The 27,152-nt window shown below is 34.2% G+C and overlaps 1 protein-coding gene and 1 long non-coding RNA gene across 3 annotated transcripts; one reads left to right on the top strand and one right to left on the bottom strand.

The window, feature by feature from the left end:
- Positions 1 to 177: 177 nt before the first annotated feature.
- LOC128181812 (uncharacterized) lies at positions 178 to 27,034 on the bottom strand. 2 transcript variants are annotated; one of them, XM_052850352.1, is made up of 4 exons: positions 26,671 to 27,034; positions 2,663 to 2,910; positions 2,258 to 2,380; positions 178 to 1,600 (listed from the first exon to the last, which is right to left on the bottom strand). In XM_052850352.1, exons 1-4 carry the CDS (start codon positions 26,690 to 26,692, stop codon positions 1,229 to 1,231), a joined length of 765 nt encoding a protein of 254 aa, XP_052706312.1. In that variant the 5' UTR covers positions 26,693 to 27,034; the 3' UTR covers positions 178 to 1,228. The 2 variants fall into 2 exon arrangements, with proteins under 2 accessions (XP_052706312.1, XP_052706313.1); XM_052850353.1 differs by having other exon boundaries at positions 26,716 to 27,033.
- On the top strand, positions 2,942 to 4,967 carry LOC128181813 (uncharacterized). The gene is made up of 3 exons (XR_008243369.1): positions 2,942 to 3,541; positions 4,393 to 4,580; positions 4,862 to 4,967. It is a non-coding gene; the product is annotated as an uncharacterized LOC128181813 (long non-coding RNA).
- Positions 27,035 to 27,152: the final 118 nt, after the last annotated feature.

The following is a 27,152-nucleotide window of genomic DNA, read 5'->3' as shown; positions in this document are numbered from 1 at the left end:
GAATAAAAGTCGGATGACGCAAGGTTGATATTGAACTACATATAAATTAAATTAATCATACGATCAAAGATTAAAATAATACTTTTTAAAAACAATATCCAGAAAACCACTTAGGTTTTCATTAGATATAAAATCAATTAAATATATTAAGGTTAAATAGAATTCACCAAAATAGAAGCAAATGTAAAAACAGGTTTATTTTTCAATTCTTAGCATAACACTTTCAATATCATGTAGTTTAAAGTATTTGAGACAGTGCAACTTTATAAATAAGATGAAATGTCGCAAAATACAGTGTGTTGTTAAAGGGAAAATAAAACATTATATATAAATTTGTTATAACTAAAGAAAAATTGCAACTAATTACGGGGTTCTAGTAGTAAAATCTTGTTTTCTAAAACCGTTGCGATTTAGCCGGTTACTTTTATTGAACATCTGTGTTTTATAATAGATATCTCATCTGTATTTTTTATAAACCAAAAAAGCAAAGGAAACTATGAAAACCTAGTCTGATTTCTTTTATTACAATGTCGGATTTAATGACGTGAAAAGGAAACATTAATGATATCCCAAGTTAGGGAGGTATTGGATTTGTTTCCAAGTAGTATATACATAAGTATCAGCAAATCCAAGATTTAATAAACAAAGCATGATATTGAACCATAGATGCATGTATATACTGAAAGAATAAATATGTATATCTAACAAACTACATGTATTATTAAAATGTAAAATGGAAACCCACTAAAATTAAAGTCGATAAAAAAGCTCAGTGACATGAATAGTGATTACAAATATTACAAACATAGGGCCATCTTTTGGTTCCTGAGGATCGGTTATAAATCAGAATCATCAAAAATCGAGGTAGCACAACTGATTCAAAAAGACACATTTGTATAGGCTAATAGACTATAAATACTACAAAGGACATAAATAGAAAAGTACAAAATACGTATACAAATGACCTAAAAATTACATACAACAGTGTAAAAAGTGACATTTTTGTAAAGTAAAATATCTATCAACAATCAATGATATGTAAATAAAAAATATATTTTTTCAAAAAGCAACAAATAACACATTTTGGGCGGACATTATTTTGTACAGTAACACAAACATATAACAACGCGGATTATAATTCAAACTGCGTGTAAACCATTTTCTTAATTACAACAATGTTCAAATTGCACTCACAACAAAACAAAAATCCTCACAACACGACAAAAGTCTACACAGCCTGGTCAGAGGTGGACAAGAAATCCTTGAGGGCTGTGTACTTGAGGATCAGGTTGCTGAAGAACTTGTAGCTGTCCCTCATGATGATGTAGTCCCGATCGTGGTTATCGGACCGTGACATGGTTCGGTACCGCTGGTTCATGGCGAACTCTCTCCTGGCGTAGTGCTCCTCGCTGACCTCGGCGTTTCGGGTCCTCAGAGCGTTTGAGAGCACACAGAGCAGAGACTTGATGTTCCGGTAGATGGCGTTGAGCGCCGGTAAGAAATAGCTGCTCTCGAAGGCCTCCTCGTCCCAGCGGGCTTGTTCTATAAAGACCATTACCACCGACAGCTTTTGGTAGTCTGTCAGTAAAATGTCCGTCAACTGAAACCAACAGAATACAGCATTATAAGTAACGTTACATGTTGCAGAAATAGAAATACAACCTCACGTGTGTCCCACGCTGTTTATCAGTACGCAAATACATGAAGTGACAAAATAATGTATCTATTCCGAGCTATAACTCCTGTAGTATATTGTTTTTCACCTTTGGATTTTCCAAAGAATCCTATATTTGTATTTCAGCCTCATCTTCTGCCCAAGTTTAGATATTTGTTTTTGGAGGGGGCTGTCGGATTATCCAGAGGACAGCATAGGAAAAATGCGATTTGATAAGTACTTTTATTAATTTCCAATAGAGCAAGGGGGAAGTGAAATAATTGTGTGTAGTGTCAACACGTGAGGAGCACGTGTAGAGCTTGTTTCCGCTCTCTAACGCAATGAATGAAATAGATCACACTTAATTTCCAATATCTATACATAGGGACTTTTTGGTGTTTATGTTTTGAATCCCCTCGACATTTTGTAACTGGTACGTATGTGTAAATATTGGTATCAATAAACAACATTGGGTTTGTTAAATATATCTATAACATCTAGATAGAGAGAATGCTGCTAGTTTCCACACTAGATTATTAAAAGTTTTGTAAGATCATTAACAGACTGATCGGCGTTGTAGGAAACAAACAGGCGTTGACTTACGTTCATTTCTGAGATCATGCGCATGGCTCCTCGGAAGGCGGGGGCGGATGGGAAGCCGTCTAGTTTTATGTAGGGTGCGTCCAGGTTGTTACAGCCACCCTGAGAAATTCGGCCCGAGGTTGTCTGTAACAAAGCACAGTAATGTTGACACTAAGCCTTAGCTTGACCCTAAAAGCTTTAAGTTGAAGTAAAATGTATTTCCTTCTTGATATCAACGGTAAATAAAGAGTATTGACATTATCAGTGTATGGTATTCAGTGATAAAAAGACTTTGGAACTGAGCATTTTCTTTAATTTTTGAGTAATTACCACATGAACCCGAATAACCCGAAGGTCAAATAACTTTTTCAATTCTTATGTCTTACTTTACAACTCAGGAATAATATAAAGTTTTGTTGTTCTTACGTAGTTTTGTTTGAGCTCCTGAACTTTATCCCGGGCCTCTTTCATCTGGTTGACCAATTCTCCCAGGGTCTGAGGAAGTGACTGAGGGGGTGGGGTGTCGTTTCGCAGGAAGTCAGGGAGCTCAGCCATGGGGGCTTGTCTGGGGGTCCCCACACAGGGGTCTCTCCATTCCTCGTACCGAGAAGTCGGGACCGGGCTACCAAAGCTTGCCATGGGAATCAGTATCAGAACTAGGATCGTTAGTTTACCTAGGACACAACAACAAGAAAAGTTCACTTACTGATAGATAGTCAGTATACACACTATCATACTATATATAGGTCGTATACTGGCGCCGTGTTAAGTCTCTTATAGATACGTGTTTATAAAATAAAAAAATGAATTGTACCGAAATATAATTTTTTGAGACTATGTTATCTTTCTTAAGTCTTTAACCTCTGATGTTTTGAATCAAAATTAAACAGCAAGAAATGTGACAAAATCATACTGCTTTACCCATTGTGTATTCTTGATCAGTAATCGATTAATAATGTTGATCAACGATATTGTTTTATATATAAAGCTTTAATATGCATCCGGTGTGATTTTGATTGGCTCGGATACAATTCATTAAGTTTCCTTAATTTGCATCCGCTTAAACTCCAAGTTTCCCCAACGAGTCAAGCCGACATGCTGTAGGTATCGATGAGAGTTGCCTGAACCGCTGGATAGAGAGGGGAATGAGAATTTACATCAAGTGTGCTTTTTCATTGTTTGTCTAAGCATCTTGTATTGCTTTTCCTATATACTGATAGATGTTTGGATAAAATGTCCCAACTCTCCAAAAAATCAAATTATTTCGGCAATTCATCCAAACCTAATTGCACAACATTTAGATTGGTAAGCTGTAAATTCCTAATTATAGTTATCAAATTTTAATTCTATAATAAGGCAGTAAAAGTTTTTTTAACTATAAATTTTTAATTAAGGCAATTTAAAAAAAATTGAAAGCTTTTAATGGGAATAAAAGATTATACAAAAATCATTTTTTTGGTTATAAAAACCATAAGGATTTTGTGAGAGAAAAATAATGACTAACAATTTTCTTTCAAAAATGTCGCTATATTTTGAATTACGGAAAATATTGTTTGATAAAAATTGAAGTTTGTCCTCGAGTCATTTGTGCATGATTTTAACTTTTTATAGAACTAAATTTCGTGTTAAGCGAAATCTGTCAGAATATTAACAATTGAACACAATTCGGGTTACAATTTTTTTTAAACTCGTGGCTTAGAATATTCATTTTTTAATGTTGACTACTTGTCGTAAATAAAACAATTTTCATATTTGCCCTAGAACGGTTTTAAAAATATTGAAAAATAAATAAACAATGAATAAAGTATCAACAGCTTTTTATCAAATTGGAAAGTTAAAAAGAATTGAGATATTTTCAAATTTTGATCATGATTTAATAAAAAATCTTCATGAGAATTTGTGAAGATTACTCAGTAATTTTTCTAAACTGAAATAGCTGTGCCTAAGTTTTCCCGGCGGGATGGTCAAGTTGGGGTAGGGGTGTGGTTGTGTGTGTGTGTGTGTGTGTGTGTGTGTGTGTGTGTGTGGAGGGGGGTGGATAGGGGGTGTAAGAACAGTGGATACTTCCGGCGTTTTTAGCGTTCAAACTTTTCAGAAAGCTTCAATTTCCTTTTTATTTGACGAAATAAGAAAATTTAGTTTCCTTTGATTTACAGTTAGGCACGTGTGTATGATAGATCTGAGAAAGAAAGTAGTCTGGAAACAGAACCGGGAAACTAATGGACATGTGAACAACGTCCCGAAGGAAACATTAGTTCATGTACATGGGGACTAGAGTATTGTCTCATTCCTACAGAGGCCGTCATATGGAATACTTTCCCCTCATGCAGCACTGAATCACTTGGTAAATTTGCGACTAAAGATAAATTTTCCAAAAAAAAAAAAAAAAAAAAAAAAAAAAAAAATTAATAAATACTAAATCTACATTATTGACACTTGTTGCCTTTTTTTAGAGCTCATAAAAAACACTCTACATATTGTTGACAAGCTATCAATAACTTCCAGTTTTGACAGGAAATGTTTTCAAAGTAAGCGTGTTGAAACTGACACATTATTTATGACTAAGTTTAGAAGAACCATAATTAAAAAAATACATTATTAAGAGTCGCAATCTTTAACTTTCAGATGGTATATTCTTTACAACAGTTACGAAGCGATGTTTATCAAAACAATTGTAAAGAAAATGAAATACCGAGGATATTCAATTGTGGATAAATTATTGGTTATCAAGGTTGTCATTGTGTTTATCTTTTTTTCTCCGGTCAAGCCTAAACTGTATAATCTGTAATATGTAATGATGATTATTTGTACGTTATACATTGTGAGTAAACGTCACAGAGACAACACCAATGCACCATCCAAAGTGTCAAAACTGTTAGAACCATAATACACTTGTTAGGTAGGAATTTTAATTCAAAACTTAAATTAACTAAACTAATCATTAATAGAAATTAATAAATAGGCCTTCTATGTGTAAAACAATTATTCTAATACATTGAATAATGTAATGAATAAAAATAAACGAAATCAGCCTCAATTAAACAAATATAATATTGACATAAATCAAAGTTCCTTCATCCTAAGTGAAGGCATTTACCCACTGAGTCTTTATCTGCTTTAGATAAAAGAGAGATAAATCTAAATCTAACCCTCACAAATAGTATTTCAATCTAGCTTTGATCAATAAAAATTAAATGTAACTTTTCATATTTCACCTGAATACAGAATTATCTACAGACAGTGCATCACTTCGAATAAAAAAAATTATTATGTTATCTTATGATCAAAATATACAGTCTGATATAACAGTCTGTCCTCCGTAATTCTTTTTCATCATATTTTCATTGTACATATGTATATATTTCAAATATATTGTTTATTTATACTTATCTAATATTTATTTACTACCTATCTATTCAATAATATCTATTCATTTATAAAATGTACCTTTTACTTTTAAACTGTATATAATGATTAACCTCATGTACCATTTCATAGGATGAGTGAATAAACTGAATTGAATTGAATAAATTCACATTTTACCCTTAAACCTTATTGTGAATAGTTAATGAGTTTGCCAATTACTCAGAAAAAGTCCCAGAGTGAGAAGTCAATTTTGTTGATTCTAAAGAATCTGATATTGTTAAATTGCATCATTTTTTCCTCTGACATTTGGGGTATATAACATTGCAAATCTATTGGATAAAAGTTTAGTCTCAAGATGTAATGTCGCATTACATGTAAGTAAATTTACTATACATGACCTCAATTGTAAGGTTGTATATGGTTCTACATGTTAGTGATAATACGATAAAGACCCCGAACTACTCAATGAACGAGACCGCTAAAATGGACTCTGGTATGCCCACTACTACATCTTATGTCCTGATGATTCTTATCGTAACAGGAAGGGAGAAATAGTGAGGGACCAGACCGGGATTCTGACCCAGACCTTCTGAATCTTTAGTCTGGTGCTCTATAAACTGGGCGATTTGGAGCCGATATTCGAGCCGGTCTGGTCGTCACAATGTAATGACCTTATATTCGGGGTTATTAATTAATGCAAGCAATTTTTTTAGATACTAGTATTACTTAGTAGTGTCTTCTTCTGGGCAAAGCTTGCAAGCATGCATTTCCTGAATTGTACAGAAGATGGCACACAAGAAAAGGTTAAAAAATTTTAAAGAGAGTTTTGCAACGCAATCAGAGAATGTTTTGTGTAAATATTAATGTACATGTTGTAGAGTTGTTAGCTAAGGGAACTTTTCTGCATTTGACCTTCACAAAAATGAATTTTAACTTTAGATTGAAAGGTAATTTCGACACATGTATATATACATAGTTTTCCGTCGCCATGTTCATCAACCTCCTTATGCTATCAAATCACTGGACATAATTCAAACATGTACACATGGCCATCTTGGAACTGGGTTAATTGTGCTTTGTGAATGTAGTGGGAACAACCCCTCTTCCGCCTATATACGTATATAGTTTGACGTTCACTGTCAGAGTTCAGATTCTGGGCCCCGGCAGGTGAAGAAGTACTACTTCCGTCAGAACAGGAAGTGAAATGGATGCTAGGTATGCAGAGGAAAGAACCAGCGCGGATTACAAATGCAAAACTACGATTCCGAAATTCTATTGAGTCCAGAACATGGAAGCAAAATATTTGTTATAACAAAGAGCTGGTAGTTTCTAGTACTTACCATTTTTCAAACCCAACTTATATTGAACAGTTAACTGTATACATGTAATCCTATTTGGAGCGTTGATAGGTCAAATGTAATTGAAATAAGATATACTACGGAGCAATCATGTTGTTTGGTAAAGGCGGTAGTGGCAGTGTATGGATATCGTTTTGGGGGAACGCTCATTTACTGGGGGTGGATTCTGTGGACCTATCATTGTTTGGGGAGGGGGATTAACGTAATATACACTACAGTACTTGGGATTAACGTAATACACACTGTAGTACTGGGGATTAACGTAATATACACTACAGTACTGGGGATTAACGTAATACACACTCTAGTACTGGGGATTAATGTAATACAATTTGTTAATTAACGTAATACGCACTGTAATATTGGGGATAGTGTAATACACATTGTAATTCTGGGGATTAACATGATATACACTGTAGTACTGGGGATTAAACGTAATATACACTATAGTACTGGGGATTAACGTATTACACACTATAGTGCTGGGGATTAACGTAATACACACTGTAGTACTGGGGATTAACGTAATACACACTGTAGTACTGGGGATTAACGTAATATACACTGTAGTACTGGGGATTAACGTAATATACACTGTAGTACTGGGGATTAACGGAGTACACACTATAGTGCTGGGGATTAGCGTAATACACACTGTAGTACTTGGGATTAACGTAATACACATTGTACTACTGGGGATTAACGTAATACACATTGTATTACTGGGGATAAATGTGATACACACTGTAGTACTGGGGATAAATGTGATACACATTGTAGTACTGGGGATTAACGTAATACACACTTTAGTGATGGGGATTACTGTAATACACTTTGTACTACTGGGAATGAACGTAACGTAATACACAATGTATTACTGGGAATTAACGTAATACACAATGTAGTACTGGGGATTTACGTTACATATAGTTTTGTTCTGTGGATTAACGTAATACCCATTGTAGTACTGGGGATTAACGTAATATACACTGTTGTACTGGGGATTAACGTAATACGTATTGTATTACAGGGTATAATTGTGATACACACTGTAGTACTGGGGATAAATGTAATACACATTGTATTTCTGGGGATTAACGTAATACACATTGTAATACTGTGGATTAACGTAATATACACTATATTGCTAGGGATTAAAGTAATACACACTGGAGTACTGGGGATTAACGTAATACACATTGTAGTATTGGGGATTAAAGTTATATATAGTGTTGTTCTGTGGATTAACGTAATACATGTTGTAGTACTGGGGATTAACGTAATGCACATTGTGGTACTGGGGATTAACCTAATATACACTAGTACTGGACTTTTCTTATTTTTAGTTGGAGAGAGTGGTTGTAAGAATATTGGGATTTCCCTCATACATCGATCGTTTCTGCGGTAAATGCAAAAATGTATTGGTAACAAAGGTCAGAATACTGAGTGTGTGTACATGTTAACAAAGGTCAGAATACTGAGTGTGTGTACATGTTTATTGGTAACAAAGGTCAGAATACTGAGTGTGTGTACATGTTTATTGGTAACAAAGGTCAGAATACTGAGTGTGTGTACATGTTTACAAAGGTCAGAATACTGAGTGTGTGTACATGTTTACAAAGGTCAGAATACTGAGTGTGTGTACATGTTTACAAAGGTCAGAATACTGAGTGTGTGTACATGTTTATTGGTAACAAAGGTCAGAATACTGAGTGTGTGTACATGTTTACAAAGGTCAGAATACTGAGTGTGTGTACATGTTTACAAAGGTCAGAATACTGAGTGTGTGTACATGTTTATTGGTAACAAAGGTCAGAATACTGAGTGTGTGTACATGTTTATTGGTAACAAAGGTCAGAATACTGAGTGTGTGTACATGTTTACAAAGGTCAGAATACTGAGTGTGTGTACATGTTTACAAAGGTCAGAATACTGAGTGTGTGTACATGTTTACAAAGGTCAGAATACTGAGTGTGTGTACATGTTTATTGGTAACAAAGGTCAGAATACTGAGTGTGTGTACATGTTTACAAAGGTCAGAATACTGAGTGTGTGTACATGTTTACAAAGGTCAGAATACTGAGTGTGTGTACATGTTTGCATGACTGATCCAGATATAGACGTTATCAATTTGCACCGAATTTTTCATTGTATAAAATTTTGTAAACTGGCTTCATGCATGATTTTTCGTTTCATACACCTCTCACTTTTATTATTAAAAAAATTGACCTAAGAAGAATGTTTGATTTCCGGGTAACAGCGAGTAATTGTAAACACCTGTATTTAATAATTCATGAATGGAATGATTTATCGACAGCATACACGTACGCAGTTTTGATAGATGGGTTATCAAGTAAATAGGATAAACATCTTTGGATATACAAAAATAACACAAGGCATCGGTTATTGAATTTTCCAAGGAAGCAGGGGTGGGGGGGGGGGATGGAGGGTCCGGACCCCTCGATCCCATCCCCCTCCTTCTTCTAGACCCTCGCACGTATTGCATCGATATATAGCAATTGTGCATTCTATAAACGATGGATGCGTTCTAGCAACGAGACTACATATATCCTTTCATTAGTTTTACATAGATACTGGAAAAGGGTCGATGTATACATGTCTTCACGTCCAGAGGTATTTCTTGAACGTGTGTGTTACTCACCTGGTGATTTTCCCCTGGAAGTCAATTAATGGGGACTAAACTCCTGTATATCGTCACATTAACACTTTTTGTTTGGAAAGATATCTGGGTTAAATTCAAATCTGTTCTAAAAACGGAATAGCCCATTGATTTTTATCTCACAAAATATAACATAAATGTAATTGACATTTTTCTGCTGAACACAAAGATATACAAGTATACATGGATATCAACAACACATGGCGGCTCCAAGACAGACTCTTGCTGAATATAAGGAAAGAAATTAGAAGAATATTTACTTCCCTGAATATCAATGTATGGCTACATGTAGCATTGATTTAAATGTAGTTTTGAAGAAAAAAAAATCAATATCAAAAAAAAAAATTTAGTCGACGTGTTCCTGCTAAAAGACTTTTTTCTTCCTTAAAAAGTTAAACAAACTAATAATGATTAAAATTAAAAAAGGAAGAAATGTAAATAAATTTTCATTCTTGGTACATGTTTATTTTTTTTTGTTGATTTACCGTGATTTGTATCTATCTATGTGTCTCATTAATTAATAAATAAGGTGTATTTCTACTTTTATTCATATCCCCATCTATAAATCTGAATGGTTAAAATACCTGAGAGAGAGAGAGAGAGAGAGAGAGAGAGAGAGAGAGAGAGCGAGTCCATTGCTAGTAAATTCATATGCTTCATGTTTTTCCTAGAACACTCTATCTTATATGATATATATATTCCAAATACAGCAGGAAGAATAATTATGGGCGCCAGGATCATTTCTTTATTGTTTCAGAGAAAATTTATAAGGAAAATGTAGAGGAGGGCGCGGCATCCAAATTCTGAGAAAATTTCGCGCAATCTACATCATTGTAATTGTTTTGATATTTTTTTGGATAAGGATTATAGCGCGTCATTCGTTATTTTTTAACACATTTAGCTTCATAAGTTTCGACAGTGTATATTTAGCTATATAACTGGCGTGGGGTTTTAGATAACGATTTGAATGAACGTGATGAACATATTTTACAGCTGTAGAATGGGTAATTTGAGAGAACAACATTTTTTTCCTGTCAAAGGATGTAGGGGTGCTAAATGCTTTATTGGGAGTCTAGATTTACCACCTGTTTTATCATACAAACTTGATTAAAAGACAGCTTTAAATGCGATTTAACTAGGAGTTGCAAACTCTGAATTCTTTATATGAATCCTACTTGTTTTAATGGTTGTTAACCGGCATCTAATTAAATGGTTCATTGACAAGTTTTGTGGCATTCTGTGTTGGAGGAGGGTATACAAAATACTTATTAAGGTGATATGGGACATCTGTCGATATTAATGTGGTTAAAATACATTAAAATTAGAATACCTTTACCGGTTAAGAATTTTTCTTTTACACTATTTAACTAAAATATAGCTTTTGAAAATTTTTGGAGACGTAAAAAAAAAAGAAGAAAACAAATCCTCCGGCGGGATTTGAACTCATGACTTACATATTCGTAGTAAACCATCTAACCCACTGCTCTCTGCTTTTAGTTGACTATACTGAGAATTTTTATATTTTCAAATTTTGATCATGATTTAATAAAAAATCTTCATGAGAATTTGTGAAGATTACTCAGTAATTTTTCTAAACTGAAATAGCTGTGCCTAAGTTTTCCCGGCGGGATGGTCAAGTTGGGGTAGGGGTGTGGTTGTGTGTGTGTGTGTGTGTGTGTGTGTGTGTGTGTGTGTGTGTGGAGGGGGGTGGATAGGGGGTGTAAGAACAGTGGATACTTCCGGCGTTTTTAGCGTTCAAACTTTTCAGAAAGCTTCAATTTCCTTTTTATTTGACGAAATAAGAAAATTTAGTTTCCTTTGATTTACAGTTAGGCACGTGTGTATGATAGATCTGAGAAAGAAAGTAGTCTGGAAACAGAACCGGGAAACTAATGGACATGTGAACAACGTCCCGAAGGAAACATTAGTTCATGTACATGGGGACTAGAGTATTGTCTCATTCCTACAGAGGCCGTCATATGGAATACTTTCCCCTCATGCAGCACTGAATCACTTGGTAAATTTGCGACTAAAGATAAATTTTCCAAAAAAAAAAAAAAAAAAAAAAAAAAAAAAAAAAAAAATTAATAAATACTAAATCTACATTATTGACACTTGTTGCCTTTTTTTAGAGCTCATAAAAAACACTCTACATATTGTTGACAAGCTATCAATAACTTCCAGTTTTGACAGGAAATGTTTTCAAAGTAAGCGTGTTGAAACTGACACATTATTTATGACTAAGTTTAGAAGAACCATAATTAAAAAAATACATTATTAAGAGTCGCAATCTTTAACTTTCAGATGGTATATTCTTTACAACAGTTACGAAGCGATGTTTATCAAAACAATTGTAAAGAAAATGAAATACCGAGGATATTCAATTGTGGATAAATTATTGGTTATCAAGGTTGTCATTGTGTTTATCTTTTTTTCTCCGGTCAAGCCTAAACTGTATAATCTGTAATATGTAATGATGATTATTTGTACGTTATACATTGTGAGTAAACGTCACAGAGACAACACCAATGCACCATCCAAAGTGTCAAAACTGTTAGAACCATAATACACTTGTTAGGTAGGAATTTTAATTCAAAACTTAAATTAACTAAACTAATCATTAATAGAAATTAATAAATAGGCCTTCTATGTGTAAAACAATTATTCTAATACATTGAATAATGTAATGAATAAAAATAAACGAAATCAGCCTCAATTAAACAAATATAATATTGACATAAATCAAAGTTCCTTCATCCTAAGTGAAGGCATTTACCCACTGAGTCTTTATCTGCTTTAGATAAAAGAGAGATAAATCTAAATCTAACCCTCACAAATAGTATTTCAATCTAGCTTTGATCAATAAAAATTAAATGTAACTTTTCATATTTCACCTGAATACAGAATTATCTACAGACAGTGCATCACTTCGAATAAAAAAAATTATTATGTTATCTTATGATCAAAATATACAGTCTGATATAACAGTCTGTCCTCCGTAATTCTTTTTCATCATATTTTCATTGTACATATGTATATATTTCAAATATATTGTTTATTTATACTTATCTAATATTTATTTACTACCTATCTATTCAATAATATCTATTCATTTATAAAATGTACCTTTTACTTTTAAACTGTATATAATGATTAACCTCATGTACCATTTCATAGGATGAGTGAATAAACTGAATTGAATTGAATAAATTCACATTTTACCCTTAAACCTTATTGTGAATAGTTAATGAGTTTGCCAATTACTCAGAAAAAGTCCCAGAGTGAGAAGTCAATTTTGTTGATTCTAAAGAATCTGATATTGTTAAATTGCATCATTTTTTCCTCTGACATTTGGGGTATATAACATTGCAAATCTATTGGATAAAAGTTTAGTCTCAAGATGTAATGTCGCATTACATGTAAGTAAATTTACTATACATGACCTCAATTGTAAGGTTGTATATGGTTCTACATGTTAGTGATAATACGATAAAGACCCCGAACTACTCAATGAACGAGACCGCTAAAATGGACTCTGGTATGCCCACTACTACATCTTATGTCCTGATGATTCTTATCGTAACAGGAAGGGAGAAATAGTGAGGGACCAGACCGGGATTCTGACCCAGACCTTCTGAATCTTTAGTCTGGTGCTCTATAAACTGGGCGATTTGGAGCCGATATTCGAGCCGGTCTGGTCGTCACAATGTAATGACCTTATATTCGGGGTTATTAATTAATGCAAGCAATTTTTTTTAGATACTAGTATTACTTAGTAGTGTCTTCTTCTGGGCAAAGCTTGCAAGCATGCATTTCCTGAATTGTACAGAAGATGGCACACAAGAAAAGGTTAAAAAATTTTAAAGAGAGTTTTGCAACGCAATCAGAGAATGTTTTGTGTAAATATTAATGTACATGTTGTAGAGTTGTTAGCTAAGGGAACTTTTCTGCATTTGACCTTCACAAAAATGAATTTTAACTTTAGATTGAAAGGTAATTTCGACACATGTATATATACATAGTTTTCCGTCGCCATGTTCATCAACCTCCTTATGCTATCAAATCACTGGACATAATTCAAACATGTACACATGGCCATCTTGGAACTGGGTTAATTGTGCTTTGTGAATGTAGTGGGAACAACCCCTCTTCCGCCTATATACGTATATAGTTTGACGTTCACTGTCAGAGTTCAGATTCTGGGCCCCGGCAGGTGAAGAAGTACTACTTCCGTCAGAACAGGAAGTGAAATGGATGCTAGGTATGCAGAGGAAAGAACCAGCGCGGATTACAAATGCAAAACTACGATTCCGAAATTCTATTGAGTCCAGAACATGGAAGCAAAATATTTGTTATAACAAAGAGCTGGTAGTTTCTAGTACTTACCATTTTTCAAACCCAACTTATATTGAACAGTTAACTGTATACATGTAATCCTATTTGGAGCGTTGATAGGTCAAATGTAATTGAAATAAGATATACTACGGAGCAATCATGTTGTTTGGTAAAGGCGGTAGTGGCAGTGTATGGATATCGTTTTGGGGGAACGCTCATTTACTGGGGGTGGATTCTGTGGACCTATCATTGTTTGGGGAGGGGGATTAACGTAATATACACTACAGTACTTGGGATTAACGTAATACACACTGTAGTACTGGGGATTAACGTAATATACACTACAGTACTGGGGATTAACGTAATACACACTCTAGTACTGGGGATTAATGTAATACAATTTGTTAATTAACGTAATACGCACTGTAATATTGGGGATAGTGTAATACACATTGTAATTCTGGGGATTAACATGATATACACTGTAGTACTGGGGATTAAACGTAATATACACTATAGTACTGGGGATTAACGTATTACACACTATAGTGCTGGGGATTAACGTAATACACACTGTAGTACTGGGGATTAACGTAATACACACTGTAGTACTGGGGATTAACGTAATATACACTGTAGTACTGGGGATTAACGTAATATACACTGTAGTACTGGGGATTAACGGAGTACACACTATAGTGCTGGGGATTAGCGTAATACACACTGTAGTACTTGGGATTAACGTAATACACATTGTACTACTGGGGATTAACGTAATACACATTGTATTACTGGGGATAAATGTGATACACACTGTAGTACTGGGGATAAATGTGATACACATTGTAGTACTGGGGATTAACGTAATACACACTTTAGTGATGGGGATTACTGTAATACACTTTGTACTACTGGGAATGAACGTAACGTAATACACAATGTATTACTGGGAATTAACGTAATACACAATGTAGTACTGGGGATTTACGTTACATATAGTTTTGTTCTGTGGATTCACGTAATACCCATTGTAGTACTGGGGATTAACGTAATATACACTGTTGTACTGGGGATTAACGTAATACGTATTGTATTACAGGGTATAATTGTGATACACACTGTAGTACTGGGGATAAATGTAATACACATTGTATTTCTGGGGATTAACGTAATACACATTGTAATACTGTGGATTAACGTAATATACACTATATTGCTAGGGATTAAAGTAATACACACTGGAGTACTGGGGATTAACGTAATACACATTGTAGTATTGGGGATTAAAGTTATATATAGTGTTGTTCTGTGGATTAACGTAATACATGTTGTAGTACTGGGGATTAACGTAATGCACATTGTGGTACTGGGGATTAACCTAATATACACTAGTACTGGACTTTTCTTATTTTTAGTTGGGGAGAGTGGTTGTAAGAATATTGGGATTTCCCTCATACATCGATCGTTTCTGCGGTAAATGCAAAAATGTATTGGTAACAAAGGTCAGAATACTGAGTGTGTGTACATGTTAACAAAGGTCAGAATACTGAGTGTGTGTACATGTTTATTGGTAACAAAGGTCAGAATACTGAGTGTGTGTACATGTTTATTGGTAACAAAGGTCAGAATACTGAGTGTGTGTACATGTTTACAAAGGTCAGAATACTGAGTGTGTGTACATGTTTACAAAGGTCAGAATACTGAGTGTGTGTACATGTTTATTGGTAACAAAGGTCAGAATACTGAGTGTGTGTACATGTTTACAAAGGTCAGAATACTGAGTGTGTGTACATGTTTACAAAGGTCAGAATACTGAGTGTGTGTACATGTTTATTGGTAACAAAGGTCAGAATACTGAGTGTGTGTACATGTTTATTGGTAACAAAGGTCAGAATACTGAGTGTGTGTACATGTTTACAAAGGTCAGAATACTGAGTGTGTGTACATGTTTACAAAGGTCAGAATACTGAGTGTGTGTACATGTTTATTGGTAACAAAGGTCAGAATACTGAGTGTGTGTACATGTTTACAAAGGTCAGAATACTGAGTGTGTGTACATGTTTACAAAGGTCAGAATACTGAGTGTGTGTACATGTCTACAAAGGTCAGAATACTGAGTGTGTGTACATGTTTACAAAGGTCAGAATACTGAGTGTGTGTACATGTTTGCATGACTGATCCAGATATAGACGTTATCAATTTGCACCGAATTTTTCATTGTATAAAATTTTGTAAACTGGCTTCATGCATGATTTTTCGTTTCATACACCTCTCACTTTTATTATTAAAAAAATTGACCTAAGAAGAATGTTTGATTTCCGGGTAACAGCGAGTAATTGTAAACACCTGTATTTAATAATTCATGAATGGAATGATTTATCGACAGCATACACGTACGCAGTTTTGATAGATGGGTGATCAAGTAAATAGGATAAACATCTTTGGATATACAAAAATAACACAAGGCATCGGTTATTGAATTTTCCAAGGAAGCAGGGGTGGGGGGGGGGGGATGGAGGGTCCGGACCCCTCGATCCCATCCCCCTCCCTCTTCTAGACCCTCGCACGTATTGCATCGATATATAGCAATTGTGCATTCTATAAACGATGGATGCGTTCTAGCAACGAGACTACATATATCCTTTCATTAGTTTTACATAGATACTGGAAAAGGGTCGATGTATACATGTCTTCACGTCCAGAGGTATTTCTTGAACGTGTGTGTTACTCACCTGGTGATTTTCCCCTGGAAGTCAATTAATGGGGACTAAACTCCTGTATATCGTCACATTAACACTTTTTGTTTGGAAAGATATCTGGGTTAAATTCAAATCTGTTCTAAAAACGGAATAGCCCATTGATTTTTATCTCACAAAATATAACATAAATGTAATTGACATTTTTCTGCTGAACACAAAGATATACAAGTATACATGGATATCAACAACACATGGCGGCTCCAAGACAGACTCTTGCTGAATATAAGGAAAGAAATTAGAAGAATATTTACTTCCCTGAATATCAATGTATGGCTACATGTAGCATTGATTTAAATGTAGTTTTGAAGAAAAAAAAATCAATATCAAAAAAAAAAATTTAGTCGACGTGTTCCTGCTAAAAGACTTTTTTCTTCCTTAAAAAGTTAAACAAACTAATAATGATTAAAATTAAAAAAGGAAGAAATGTAAATAAATTTTCATTCTTGGTACATGTTTATTTTTTTTTTGTTGATTTACCGTGATTTGTATCTATCTATGTGTCTCATTAATTAATAAATAAGGTGTATTTCTACTTTTATTCATATCCCCATCTATAAATCTGAATGGTTAAAATACCTGAGAGAGAGAGAGAGAGAGAGAGAGAGAGAGAGAGAGAGCGAGTCCATTGCTAGTAAATTCATATGCTTCATGTTTTTCCTAGAACACTCTATCTTATATGATATATATATTCCAAATACAGCAGGAAGAATAATTATGGGCGCCAGGATCATTTCTTTATTGTTTCAGAGAAAATTTATAAGGAAAATGTAGAGGAGGGCGCGGCATCCAAATTCTGAGAAAATTTCGCGCAATCTACATCATTGTAATTGTTTTGATATTTTTTTGGATAAGGATTATAGCGCGTCATTCGTTATTTTTTAACACATTTAGCTTCATAAGTTTCGACAGTGTATATTTAGCTATATAACTGGCGTGGGGTTTTAGATAACGATTTGAATGAACGTGATGAACATATTTTACAGCTGTAGAATGGGTAATTTGAGAGAACAACATTTTTTTCCTGTCAAAGGATGTAGGGGTGCTAAATGCTTTATTGGGAGTCTAGATTTACCACCTGTTTTATCATACAAACTTGATTAAAAGACAGCTTTAAATGCGATTTAACTAGGAGTTGCAAACTCTGAATTCTTTATATGAATCCTACTTGTTTTAATGGTTGTTAACCGGCATCTAATTAAATGGTTCATTGACAAGTTTTGTGGCATTCTGTGTTGGAGGAGGGTATACAAAATACTTATTAAGGTGATATGGGACATCTGTCGATATTAATGTGGTTAAAATACATTAAAATTAGAATACCTTTACCGGTTAAGAATTTTTCTTTTACACTATTTAACTAAAATATAGCTTTTGAAAATTTTTGGAGACGTAAAAAAAAAGAAGAAAACAAATCCTCCGGCGGGATTTGAACTCATGACTTACATATTCGTAGTAAACCATCTAACCCACTGCTCTCTGCTTTTAGTTGACTATACTGAGAAAGAAACTACTTATATAATTACACTTCATTTTATTGTTTATTTCGATAAAAAAATACGTCACAACATGGACGTGTACAACACCACCTTAATACTCCAAATCCTGGTTATTTTTACAAACACTGATGATTGTGAATCTATATCAAACACAAACCTACCTCTCTCTCGATGCACTATTTATTTTGACAATAAAAATAGTATTAATTTCTTATGACCCCCCCCCACCCCCCCCCTAATTATTTCCCTCAATGTTTGGTGAATTGTGTGAGTTTGGCGATTCGTGTATACATACGATGTATATATAGAGTGTTTTAAGGTAATGATCCATACGTCACAAAACAACGTCTGACGTAATTCACGCGTTATTACGTCTTTTCCGTGCCCGATCTAATCGAGACCTAACGCTAAAAGGTGTACATTTGTTTCAAAACAAAAAAATCAAGCTGACCTAGAAATTAATTCAAAACAAATCTATTAAAAATCCTGAAAACTGCAATCAATTAGCCTATTACTCAGCGAAATGAGAAATTGACTGGGTTGTGTCGATTGAGTACTCGTTTTGAAAATACATACCGCTTACTTTTGACCTGCATAAACATCAATTCATTACAAGGTTGAACTTAATCCAATTCTTTGAACGTTAATCCCTGAAGATGCATAAACATCCTGACCGAGATCTATATTCCAGTGCATAAGGGAGATAAATACACAAGGGGAAATAATTTGACTTATTTCATCTATATTCTATATTCGCTTAGCAACGAGCATAGATATATTTTCCCACAAAAAATGTTTTTAGAATTAAAATCATGCGCTTAAGAAAAGTTATTTCATTTTAAGAACAGTCTTTAAAACCAGTAAAAAAAAGTTGAATAGAGGTTTTGTCTTACAGGCATATATCAGGTAGTTAGCATTATCCAAGCGTGGGACTGCAATGTCTAAACACCGATCTCGATCCATAATATTTACCGATATCCAAAGATACAATCTTTTGCGGACTAGATAATACAGATTGATCAACAGTTTGTTTAAATCATGTTTTCTATTTAACAATAATCTAAACATTTTTTTTAGAGTGATGGAATAATAAACCTATGCACAATTTAATTTTTACGGATCTTTTTTCAAAATATATATTTTAATGATTTTTACCAAAAATACGCCCATTGTGATCCTGAAAAGGCCGATCCCTTGGGTAATTTTATTTCCAATTGATTAAGGGCGTTAATGTGTAAATAATATCAAAATTTTAGAGAATTCTGTACGTAAATAAAATGATAAGAGCTTAAATTCTCTTTGAACATTTATTTCATTTTATCTCATTTGTATGCAGATTTATCTATTTTTGATAAATAAGCAAGTGTAACATAAAAATTTTTGTTTTGAAATAATAATTCCTTTATTTTACATAGGATATAAGTCAAAAAATTATTTTGTGAATTTCTAATTTCAGACTTAGGCTTATATTCTTTATGTATGAAAAAGCGCCATTTTCCGCAATCGGTTCTATTTTTAGCAACGACCCTAGCTTTTATAATACCGATGGACCACCCAACAGGATAAAATTTGATGAGAACATATCCTCAGATTCATGTTTGAAAAATATGAAAAAATTCTGTACGCATTTTATTTATCTAGTGGGGTATGGACCATTACCTTAATGTACATGTTAAGTGTTCACTAAACAGCAATGATAATGCAGGCGAACGGTTCATAAATATTCAATTTAAAATAAATATTAACTACGTAATAAATAAGTCATAAGATACACGAAGGTCTTGGATACGTTAATCAAAGAAATCAGCCTTGAGAGTTCGTTGTGCGTCACGACTTTCACATGCAACGCAAGCGACTTCTTGATTTCAACGAAGGCCCCAGTCCAAATAGCAAAGGAATGCAATAGAATGCAATAGAATGCACGCCCCCGCCTCAATAAATTTGGCCATGTTTATTCATTAAACATATATGTAAGTTTTTATACATGTGTTACCGAATATCGCTGGAAATTTGTTCAGAATTACCCGTCAATTCAAAGCCCTTATTTGTAAGGTGTACAGGTGTGAGTTTATACAAATAAAAATAAATAGATGCATGCGTGTGTTGTGTGTGCGTGTGTGTGGTTTCGGTGGGGGCTCGTGGCTGTTCAGGTAAATCAATAAGGGAATTACCCGCTCACGCGATATTTTCATAAACTTAATTATAGCTGCAAGTTTGCAAGTATAAGGGGGCAGCTGCCAGGAAGAATTAAGAGCACTGGGAAAAATGTCATACGGGGGAAAAAAAACATTGTTAAAACCTAAAGATACATGAAATGTATGAAACACACGACAAAATTCAAGGCTAGACGTTGTCTGGTGATACGTTTCTGAATTAATTTATAAAGGAGATAACATTAACATTGATTAGCATTGTCTTTTGCTATAACTCGTTATACTTTAATAATTTTTACACTATCCATTGGCTCGTCTTTTTCTTGTAAATGTAATATGTCATGGATTTGTCTGTCCTGGAGTCTGAATCAGAAATATACATGAAATGTATCTGTATACTAGGGTTATATAAACTCCTAACGTATAAAGCACCGTCTATGGGAGACTGACCGTGGGTTTTAGACGTCAAGGTTGACGATGTAGAATGTACTGGGTTTCCTCTATCTGGGTTTAACATTGTAATACATGTACCATGAGTTTTGATGCAATTCAAACCAATACTTATTAATTCAGCATTGATCTCTGTCAGTGTCCATGAGTTATTACCCTTTGGATACGAGATGTATACAGGCACTTAGCATCGGGGAGGGGGGGGGGGGTACAGGGAGGTGGGCCTATGACATAAATATTGAATTATCACGTACGGAGTTACACCCCCCCCCAACGCAAACACTTTTTGTGAGTATGTAAAAAATTTAAATGAATATAAGGAAATTAAGAATGAATTTGTAGTTATAATAATTTGTAGTTATAATAATTTGTAGTTATAATAATTTGTAGTTATAATAATTTGTAGTTATAATGAGTTTACCTCTTCCTCACGGATTAGGAGTGTCATGATTTTGTTGGTGTGTGTGTGTGTGTATGTGTGTGTGTGTTTTTATGCTTGCGATTGTAACGAAACACTGAACATTTCTATCTTTATGTCGTGACCCTTATGAATAATTGACCCCCAAAACAACGTTTTACAGTTGTATATAAAGAATATTTTAAAAATGACACACAACATAGAGTAAGACGTTTTACTCTGTGTTGTCTTTCATTTTTAATTTTTTTTTATATAAAACCGGATACTGATATTTTTTGGATTTAACTATATACAATGTATATATAAATATATTGTATTGCATGATTCTACTTTAGCATATTATTTATGTCGCTGATTTTTGTAGATATTGAGAGAAATTAACATTCTCTGATGGTAATACATGTGCCTCCTCCCCTCCCCCAAAATACACACACATACAAGGATGATTACTAATGTTTCATTATTTTTTTATCAAATTAAATTTTTTTTATAATGAACAGTAGTATAATATACAATGGACCGTTTATATCAATATCAATATAAATTACCGGTAATATTCCATGTAAATCTATCATGTGTTTTACCCATACTATTGGGATCGTAATACTGTGTACATGTATATACTTATATTGCTATCAACTAAATGTCAACCGATTGAATTTATTTATTTACATTTTTGTCATTTTCAGTTTACACGTTTTGACCTTCATTATTAATCCAAAGGGGTTAAAAGAACGGTAACTCGTGTAGCTGTACCGGTGTTTTGAACATGGGTCGCACTCATTTATCATTTTAAATATTTAAAGACCTAATCTCCTCGAAATCGATATAGTAAAATACAACGACAACAATGGCAAACTACGCGTAAATCAACATAGAATGGGCGGAGATAGCCGCTCCCATAACTCCCACCCTACAGAACTCACTTTCGCTTTGGAATATTGGCAATCGGGGGGTCTCTTGACGCATTGAAAGTAAATTGTTCTGATCTTTTCTTAACCTAATAATTTCCTCGGATATTTTTTTTAAACTTTGGCATAACAGTAATCTGACAGTAACCAGACGTTAACCAGACGCGCTCGTTTATTATTTATTAATTAATTAATTAATTAATTAATTAATTAATTTATTTATTTATCTGTATTTTTTTAAAGTACTGTACATGATTTATGCATGCATTTTCTTTTAGTTCACAATCAAGATTCCTTAGTTTCACAATAATTCTGACATTAATCCCATCTTTTAACACTCCATCGTCTCAAGCCACGGGTATTGCACATGGGCCAAGCCCGTTATAACATTAATTTCAATGTAACCATAAATATGGTTTACATGGAAATTAATGGTAAAACAGGCTTGGCCCCCGTGGGGTTTAGTGTCCATGATTGAATGGACAGAAACCCGTGGCTTGAGACGATGATTACACGCCAGTAACGTACATGTATGTTGACACAATGTTTGGAGAAATGAAAGATGTATACTCTAATCATCCTCTGTATTTTATATTTTTAAACCATTCACATTGAATTTAGTGGTTTATAATTTCAATTTCAATGGTGCAAGAACGTCCCCAAGTTACAGAGTTCTATTACATAGTTTACACATAGCTAGCTGTATAGATTTAAACATTGATGGTGTTTCCCACTAGTATTTTTTTGATATATTTGACCCGTGATTACTGATAGCGTGGACATATTAAGACAAGGTGACATTCATCCTCAATTTTGGATCTACAGAACCCACATATTTAGTCATTACGCAAAAGATTTCTGGGGCGTCCTTTTGTCTATGGATAAATTATGTGATGATATTCTGATTACTGAGTTGTTTTCTGTTAATACAAGGAATGGGTTTCAGCAAAAAATATTGTAGTGAAAATTGGTCAATGATGTCTTTATCTAACATACATCTAGATGAACTATTGATATCTGCTATACGATTTTGCACAAAAGGTCAATAATTCTTGCTTTATACATGAAGGTAAAAAATTGCTTTTATAACAAATTTTGTCTTGGTCATTCCAGATGGAGCCTAAACCAACTTCAAACAATCTGTCCTTGATATTTGACACCCAGTTAAATACCTTTTTTCAATTTTGTACACATTCTAAACGGTAAACGGTAAACGCAGAAATGCATGGGTAAAAATATGTCAGAATTTGTCAGCATGTCAGAATACTGCATGTGTACAGGTTTGCAAACTAGTAATTGATCCAGATATAAACGTTATCAAATCTGTCCCGAGTTTTTAATTTCATTAAGTTTTGTAAACTGACTGCATGCATGGCATTTCGTTTCATACACCTTTCACTTTTACAACAAAAATTGTTTGACCAAAGAAGATTGTTTGATTTCCGGGTATCAGCGAGTAATTGTAAACACATGTACTTTAATTATTCATGAATGGAATGATTTATCGACAGCATACGTACGCAGTTTTGATAGATGGGTTATAAGTAAATAGGATAAACATCTTTAGATATACAAAAATAACACAATACATCGGTTATTGATATACTGCATGCGCAGATCTAGAGAAATTTTTTACAGGGGTGGGTACGTTACTAATTTTACTGCATTGGTGCTTTTTAAACAATTCTCAACACGTGAGTCACTTTGATAATTTGGAAATGTAAAAAGTATTATTGATTTGAAATTGGAAATATTGTTTTAGAAGAAAAAATAAACAAAAGGATGAATGAATAAAATAAATAAATAAATAAATAAATAAATAAATAAATAAATAAATAAATAAATGAGCACGATATATACGGAAATGTACTGTCTACACATGCAGACTATTGCTTTATCAATGAAGTTGCTTCTCTTTTCACTTAAATGTAAACAAAGAGCTTGCAGATAAAAATGTAAAACTGGAATGAATGTTTTTTAAAAAAAATTACAATTGAATTATCTTATCAAAATTTCAGACAAGTAAAACATGTTTATATTAAAATATGTGTTTATTTATTCTCATTATAATGCAATTCATTATGATAAATATTTATGGAATACAGTACAAACATTTAAAGGAAATTAAATTTATGTCCCCCGCTCCTCCCTTTAAAACACCAGTTCAAACTTTACGAGTTTGGGTTTACCTCCCCCCCCCCCCAAAAAAAAAAAATTAAATAAAAAATTGGGTCTACATTCAGCCCCCCCCCCCGAAAAAAAATGAAAGAATAAAAAATCCTTTAGACATATTTGGTCAATAAAATCTGTTCCCGCCCAATCCACCCTGTCAGATTTAAACACCCGCCCAATCCACCCTGTCAGACCCGCCCAATCCACACTGCCAATCCACACTGTCAGATGTAAACATCCGCCCAATCCACCCTGTCAGATTTAAACACCCGCCCAATCCACCCTGTCAGATTTAAACACCCGCCCAATCCACCCTGTCAGATTTAAACACCCGCCCAAAATTGACAAGAAGGTCACCAGGAGTGTTAATATTTGCCCCCCCCCCCCCCAGCCCTAATGCTTAAATCTAAAATTAGTTAGCGGTAGGGTGTTGAAAAGTATGGAAAACGTGTCACCGATTTCTCAGTATTGTTATGCAATAAGGTGGAAAGAAACTCACTGAGGCGGGATACGCATAGACTGGTGCTTAATCAGTTCACCGAGGCGGGGTACGCATAGACTGGTGCTTAATCAGTTCACTGAGGCGGGGTACGCATAGACTGGTGCTTAATCAGTTCACTGAGGCGGGGTACGCATAGACTGGTGCTTAATCAGTTCACCGAGGCGGGGTACGCATAGACTGGTGCTTAATCAGTTCACCGAGGCGGGGTACGCATAGACTGGTGCTTAATCAGTTCACCGAGGCGGGGTACGCATAGACTGGTGCTTAATCAGTTCACCGAGGCGGGGTACGCATAGACTGGTGCTTAATCAGTTCACCGAGGCGGGGTACGCATAGACTGGTGTTTAATCAGTTCACCGAGGCGGGGTACGCATAGACTGGTGCTTAATCAGTTCACCGAGGCGGGGTACGCATAGACTGGTGTTTAATCAGTTCACCGAGGCGGGGTACGCATAGACTGGTGCTTAATCAGTTCACCGAGGCGGGGTACGCATAGACTGGTGCTTAATCAGTTCACCGAGGCGGGGTACGCATAGACTGGTGTTTAATCAGTTCACCGAGGCGGGGTACGCATAGACTGGTGTTTAATCAGTTCACCGAGGTACATCTAGTTACTGGACAGTTTATGTAAATGGATGTAGGACTATGGAACTAAAACGCTAGCTTAACTACAATTAACATATATACCGACAAGAATATCTACACAGAAAAGTTCACGATTGCGTTGACTGACACACACTGCATGATAAAATTGTTTGTTTTAACAATGAAAAAAGAATATAGAAATTTAAAAATGACCCCTTTTTACTTTGCAGCATGAACCCCAAATCAAGTTTTTGGTGCAAAAACATCACACAGCCACTATTCATCTAAGTAATTTTTATGTATTTAGACACATAGGGGGAGGAATTACATAAATGCAATTATATATATCTGGATGGTCAATGAACTATAGGTTTGTCCCAAGATATTTATGCAGCACGTTTTCTAATCAAAATACATTAAGTGCAATTGAAATAGATGAAAGGAAACCTTCCAAGATATTTTTTTTCATACAGTATCATTTTTCACTCGGAAAAATTCTCAGGAACGAAAACTGATTTCTTGCGTAGAATTATAATGGGGAATGTTGACATCTTTTCTCCATTCGGAAGTCAATCGGTATACCTCACACAGTTTGTCAACGCTAGTATCATCCGGGTCTGTTGTAATACAGAATCCCCCGGTAGACATCTCATTATTTAGCTGTGTATTGTAACCTGATAAGCTAGAGGGGACGTTTCAAAGGAGAGGTCTTGGAAATTCTTCATACATTCGAATACACATCTTTAGAACCCACATATTTTAATAAATACTGAGTAATTAAGCAAATTGTGAGTCGAGGATATCTTGGCAAAGATTATAAGAAATAAGAACCAGAAAGATCATATCCCCATTTACATGTTAACTAGCAACTTATTATATGCGTAAATCATTACTAGTCTATATAACTTAAACATTGATGCAATAAACCTAAAACAAAATTAAGAAATTATGTGGGCATAAATAATTTCAAAGTAATACGTTAAGTTTATGAACCAGATTCATTGTTTTCAAGTGAGCAAGCCCTTTATGATATATAGAACATCTGCTTTCAGTTTTAATTAATCATATTAGTTTTTGTCAAATTATTCTTTGTACTCGTAATTCAAATCATTTTAATGCTTATCTCATGCAGATTAATTTTACAGAATTAAAAAAAAGAATTTTCAATTATTATTTTTATTATAATTATTATTAGTGTTATTGATGCAACAGTAATACAACTGAGTATTAAAGAATGCATGCATCTTACCTTCAAAATAAGATACATCCATATCAATTATACACTTCCTCTTACCTTCATATGTATTGTTTCTGGGTCACTAGGATCAATATTCAATCGTATCGTCCACCCTTCGTGTTGCACTCTATCTAGAAATATCTTGGCCGAGTTACCTTGCCAACCACTTGACACATATACTCGGTATAGTAACATTGTCACCTTAAGCTGTCAGCATTACATGTTTGTCACCTTCTTTCATCATTGATGAAAACGTATTTGTGGATTCTTTTGCCAGAAACAAATTAAATTCAAACGGATTCAAACGGAACAAAACAAAATACAACAGCCGCGATTTTTTTTCACGTAGTATTATTTCGGCATAAGCAAAGTGTTATAATCGGTCAACTTGTGTAAAGTTGTGTGTCTGTATATACATGTACTTCCGTAAGATATCATTGGATACGAGGTAGCAAATTAGAGAAAATATTATCTTCTCTTAACCAAATCATAAA

The sequence above is a fragment of the Crassostrea angulata genome, chromosome 4 (genome assembly GCF_025612915.1).
Source record: "Crassostrea angulata isolate pt1a10 chromosome 4, ASM2561291v2, whole genome shotgun sequence".
Classification (NCBI taxonomy): domain Eukaryota; kingdom Metazoa; phylum Mollusca; class Bivalvia; order Ostreida; family Ostreidae; genus Magallana; species Magallana angulata.
The sequence above is the reverse complement of the archived record's forward strand: the minus strand, read 5'-3'. Positions and strand labels throughout refer to the sequence as shown.

What these genes read in the sequence shown, in the direction of transcription:
- LOC128181812 (XM_052850352.1), bottom strand. Translation starts at nt 26,692, where the DNA reads ATGGATGTATCTTATTTTGAAG. An exon ending in AGGAGCTCAAACAAAACTAC is followed by an intron (nt 2,381 to 2,662) that starts GTAAGAACAACA and finishes GCTTTGTTACAG; the next exon opens with ACAACCTCGGGCCGAATTTC. An exon ending in GCATGATCTCAGAAATGAAC is followed by an intron (nt 1,601 to 2,257) that starts GTAAGTCAACGC and finishes TGTTGGTTTCAG; the next exon opens with TTGACGGACATTTTACTGAC.